General features: G+C 32.4%; 1 protein-coding gene across 2 annotated transcripts in view; it reads right to left on the bottom strand.

Moving 5' to 3' along the window:
• The window catches only part of LOC110106841 (phosphoenolpyruvate phosphatase), a 31,001-nt gene that overhangs the window by 16,975 nt on the left and 8,026 nt on the right, over positions 1 to 6,000 (bottom strand). For both annotated transcript variants that reach the window (XM_020836892.2, XM_020836891.2), the window contains exon 5: positions 3,980 to 4,203. In XM_020836892.2, the coding sequence (XP_020692551.1) occupies positions 3,980 to 4,203 (224 nt within the window). The remainder of the gene's footprint in view (positions 1 to 3,979; positions 4,204 to 6,000) is intronic.

Here is a 6,000-nt window from a genome sequence, read left to right as displayed (position 1 = left end):
GATGAAATCGGGTTCTCGGAGTTTTAGGTTTTAGAAGTTATACCTTGGCGGATGTCGGCGCGGTTGGCATACGGATCGAGGCGGGAGGCAAGTTTCATTTATTATAATTATTCCTAATTAATTAAATTTACTTATAATTAATTATAATCAATTAAGAAAATAATTAATTATATTTAATAAAATTAATTAAAAATGATTAATTATAATTAATTCATATTAATTAACTTTAATAAATGATAATTAATTAATCATAATTAATAATAATTAAAAATTATTATTTAAATTTAATTCTAATTAAATTAATTAAAATTAATTATAACCATTTAATTAAAATTAAATCTAATTAATTATAGCAAATATAATTAATTAAATAATTATAATAATAATAAAAAACTAATAAATCACTCCCTCCCCTCTCTCTACAATTTGGTAGATTTACTGGGCTTGGCCGAAGAAGCACGCTTGAGGGAGAAAGTTACCTTCTCAGCTAACGGGCTCCCCGATCAAAATGTTGTAACTTCTGATCCTAACAGAGAGGATGCGTCGGGTAGGGAGTCGGACGGCAGGTAGGAGTTCGGCCGGGTCTAGGGCTTCAAGAGGTCGATGCTCTCTCTCTCTCTCTATCTCTCTCTCTCTGGTTCAAAGAGATCGGGAGATGCGTCGGCACAGTGACGGGAAATTAGGGAAGAGGTCGTGTGGGTAGCGAACGGGAAAGGAGAGTTGTGTCGAGCAGCCGAGAAGAAGAGCCTTCGGCTCCTATTTAACGACGCAAAATGAGTACTCTTCGACGGGATCCCTGCAGGAATCGCGGAGACAGACGTGAACGGAATCGAATCTATAGTTCCTCGGCGGAATTTTGGCAGGGATTCTAGCAAAAATCGTGGATCCATCGGTCTACAGGTATGTATGCGGGATTTTCATACGCAGGTCAACAAAAGTTTAGCGAGTATTACAATGATCAAGGAAATAATCATGGATCAAATCTGAAGAACCGCAATAACTGTCAAAAATCAACTTTAATAGCGTGTTAGAAGCAATAAATGGCTCAAACCATAAAAAACTAGTCTAGTCTCCGCCAGAAAGGTTTGAATCTCAAAAGTTCCAGCATAGTCAATTAAAAATGTTGCTCAGCACACCACTGAGCAGGATCCAATTATTCATATGCAAGATGAGGAATGAAGCTAACGAAGGGTCACCAATACCAACAATCAGATAGCCGACTAGCATTCATTATCTCAAAGCAAAAGATCTTATTGATGCGGTTTTTATTTTAATTAAATTCTACTGTGTTTTACGGCTCCCATAAGAATTACTTAATCTTTGATAAAAACTAGGAATTGAAAATTAAGCTAGCTTAATCATGTGAAACACACCCTATAGTATTATCAATAGGCACATGGGTGATAGCACATGTCGGTCTACAATTTAAGGGCTGAAGCGATTATGTGGAAAAATCATATCCTTCAAGGTTCATATAAAACCCATTAGATAATTTTTTCCCTATTCGTTGAAGAGCTGACCTAATTGCTTGATAGTGCTTATCTATTTTATAACTTATATTTGTATAAATGAAATCTAAGTGATGAAGACCATTAGAAAAAGAAATAATTTGCACGATTTCGTGAAAAACAGATTTGGTATTCAGACTTAGATGAAGAGGGAAAAGCCTGCTCTAATCTAGATTAAATCAAATAGAGGAATACCTACTACCATTGTTGGACTAAACAACCCATGACATTAAAAATAATCAAAACGATATAAAATTTATTAGATGAATCCTAATTCGAAGTATGCTAGTTGTTAGGTGCTCTTATTAATGACTTGATCGCCCAAAGTCGCAATCCCCCCACTAGATCTATTATTACTAAAATTACATTCCATATATTCAGTTTTAGATATACTCAAACGAAAGCTTTTAGAGTCTAAGGTTGGACTCCATAATTCAAGTATACCTTCAACTCCCTATCTAGTCTCATCAACAAGATAAATATCATCAGCAAAAAACATACGCCAGGGTAAAACCTCTTGCAAATGTCTAGTGAGAACATCCATGAATAACGCAAAAAGATATGGGCTTAAGGCTGATCCTTGATCTAATCCAACTGATATAAAAATACTTGGTCAAACCACCTTGTGATGTGAAACGTACATGCGATGATGGGTTTCGTAATGAAAGCTTGCACGCTTAATTTTAGATAGAACAAATAATTATATCTTTACACAAGTAATAGCTCCTGCATACATATCCTTAATGACTTGAATATAAGCATTATTAATCCATTTCTTATTTAGAACTCTCCATAGCACTTCTCTTGGAACTTTATCATATGCTTTCTCTAATCAATAAAAATTATATATAGATCCTCCTTATTCTCTCTATACTTCTCCATTAAACCTCTCAATAAATTTTGAGAAACATTGGTGTCACGCCGCAACCTATACTTCATAATTCTCTCCCATAGTTTTAAAGTATGACACATTAACTTAATTCCTTTATAATTCAAACAATCTTGTGCATCATATTTATTCCTAAAAATAGGAATCAACAAACTCATTCTCAACTCATCTGACATATTTTTAGTCTTCATAAGAATATTAAAAAGTTCAATAAGCCAAGAAATTCCTTCATCTCCTAAGCATTTCCACACCTCTATTGGGATATTATCAAGTCTAGTAGCTTTTCCACACTTCATTTTCTTTAAAACCTCTTTAACTTTGATTTTACTAATATGACGATAAAAATAAAAATCTTTATTTTCATTTACTAAGGTGATTAAAGTCAATTGCATTCTCATAATCTTCACTGAAAATTTTGGCAAAATATCTCATCCACATTTGTTGAATTTCTTCTAATAAAAACACTTTTTCATCTTCATCCTTAATACACTTCACTTGAACAAATTTTTTTACTAATCCTATCTCTTTGTTTAGCTAACTTATACATATATCTTTCACCCTCCTTAGTATTAATCTATTATATAAATCATTAAAAGCTAAAATCTTTGCATTGTAAATTACTTTCTTAGACTCCTTACGGGTCTCTTTATATCTTTCTCAATTATCAGAATTTTTACAGCGAAACCAATTTTTATGATAAATATACTAATTTTTTATTTTTTCTTGCACATTTTGATTCCACCACCACATATTTTTACTATTAGTAGTTTTTCCCTTTGATACTCCAAGCACATAAGTTGGAAATGAATACTTGCAAAAAATTAAAAGTTAACATTGAATAAGAATAGATACTTGCATAAAATTAAAATTAACATTGAATAAAACAGTTGATAAAATTGAATGGTGAAGAAGATTTGATAAAGTGGGCCTTAAATAGTTGGGATAAGAGTCATAAAGCTACTCATGACACCTTGAAATTAACGTTTAGTGCAAGCCTCTTGAATTTATGTATTACTAAGCCGTGGAATGAAAACAAAGCACATGTATGGTAGGCCACTGATCAAATGGTGACCAACTTATAATTGAAGCAATTAGGTTCAAACTTTATAATCCAAACAGAGACCTTAAACTTTATAAAAAGAGGCAACAGTTCTTGAGTAAGATATCTAAAAGATAGAAACACGTCATTTTAATAACATAGTTGGAATAAAACTACCATAGGTTTGTTCTCAATATTCTACTAGCGGTAACTGGTAAAGATTGTGACAAAATTTTAAAATAATATTAATAAAAAAATAGCCCTTTAATTCACAAAAAATAAAACCAAATTCATTTTTAGTTTTACAAGAACGCATCAAGTTATAGGCAAATTCAATTCTCAGCTGCAAATGGTATCATCAAGAATACATAAAGCTAGCAAAACTTGATTAATAATGAAAAGTGAACCAAGCATAACTGTAGCACCAATAGAAATACTAAATTATCATAACTCAATGCTTGATGAGAATATGTAATAAGAAAATTTAGTTATTGAGCCAATATTTCAGTGAAAATCATAGTATTTACAGTTTGTACGAATTACCAGATGAGGTTTGTACTCTATTTCATGATTTCCAGCACTCCAAATCCATGGCTGATATGCAACACTCCTTTCAACAAGACGGCCCCAAGAATCCCAACGGTTCCCATCATTATCATGATACCTATCAGCATACGAGAGGTCCCCAACAAATAAGACAGTCTGTCCTCCAGTTTTCATATAATGCTCCAGTGTTGACAGAGAATTGTAGGTTTGACCCAAATCACCTGGTAATTAATTTCAAAAAATGATTTTTCATATGGTATGCCTTAATAAACAAAGATAGGATTAAAGCCAAGCACTCAAGTCCGAATTATGCTAGGCTTGTCGAGTTTAAGAACCCGTTTGCAAACATGTGAAAAATTAACCATACACGAGATAAACAGGATGATGACGCCCACATGATCTAATCAAATTCGAGGAACCTCAAAACATGATCCCATATAGGAGTATTTTAGTATTTTAGGCTATACTCATAGAAATAAAAATGTCGGAAACTCATACCACATTATGTCAAACCTACGAGACCTAAAAAGAGAAAGGAACTACAAGAAATGGTCTCCCTAATGCTAACCTCCATATGTATCTCGTGGCAAATTCAATCGAATACGATGAGAACTACGACCAATTAACACGAAGTCGCATGAACCGGTTTTGAAATACCTAAACCACAAACAACGCTCAAATGTTAAGTGAATTTAGCATTATTATTAATTACAGTTAATTCCTGAAGAGTTGTTCCCTTTGGACGTGAGTGTAGGATAGCAGTTAGTGGGCCTCTTACCCATCCTTTTCCATCACTTTTTCACGCATGCTGACAGTTAATGCATTGGGGAGAATTGGGTCAGAGAACTACTGCAATTCACGGCACATTTCAGTGCGCGCTGGAAAAGGAGCGGCACAGTGCAGTGCTTTGTTAGAAAAAGGAACGGCACAGTGAAATTCGGCACAGTGCCTAGGGGACAGTAGCATTGTTCAGCACAGTGCTTAGTGTAGAAGAGGATTCAGCATAGTGCTTTGCTGAAGAGTGAGGTACGATTCTTGGAAGAAATATTCGGCACTCACAGTGCAAGGAACAAATTCAGAATTTTTATATGAAGGAAGATAAAAGGGAAAATGGGGAAGAAGTGAAAGGAGAACTGTAGAAGTGTTCCACAGTATAGTTAACAACGACTATTGAAGTTCGGGTAAGTGAAACTGTGATCAATTTCAACATGTTTATCAAGGAAATTTTAAGTATTTTGATAAGATCGACTGATTTCTACAGCAAGATTCGTAAATAGGAATTTTGGTAAAGAATTCCAGTTAAAGGAGAATACTAGAGAAATAGAGGAAAGAAGTTAAAAGTAAGTAAATTTCTTTCATGATAATGTTATCTTTGTTTTGTAAATTTTATTAGCAAAAGTTATTAAAAGAAAAAATAAATCAATTATGTATGAATTTATCTGGAATATGAGGAGTAAGCTGTTTTATGCAAATTAGTATAAGTATGATTTATGAAAGTTATAGAAAATTTAGAAGTAAATTGTATAGCTTACTTACAAAATGGAAAGAGTGCAAGGTGTAGGAATTTAGGAGATAAATCTTCAAAAAGATAAGTAATACAATTATATTAAAATTATATATAAGTATGGAGAGTTAATTTAGAATGCATTAAAGTAAAATGATATTAAGTTTGTTCAATGTATAGAAATGGATTATACATCCAAATTTTCAAGTATGAAGTATGAACAACCACTTAATAATTTAATCATGTTAGTTTAAAATAAAGTTTAGTATGCCCATTTAAATATTTTTCTAATTAATAATGTTTTGAAAAGATGTCAATTTCTTACATATTGAATGCATATTCTTTGTATATAGATTATAACAGAAATATTATTATGAAAGCATGCAACAATATAAGTGTAATTTATGAATATGTGAAGTTTAGTGAAAATCAATTTAAGTAAAATTTAATTACAAAATGATGTACAACTTATAATTATATGTAGGCAAACGGCTCCCCATGTATAACACTATAT

The sequence above is a fragment of the Dendrobium catenatum genome, unplaced genomic scaffold, assembly GCF_001605985.2.
Source record: "Dendrobium catenatum unplaced genomic scaffold, ASM160598v2 fragScaff_scaffold_879, whole genome shotgun sequence".
NCBI classification, from domain to species: Eukaryota; Viridiplantae; Streptophyta; class Magnoliopsida; order Asparagales; family Orchidaceae; genus Dendrobium; species Dendrobium catenatum.
This window is presented reverse-complemented; position numbering and strand designations above follow the sequence as displayed.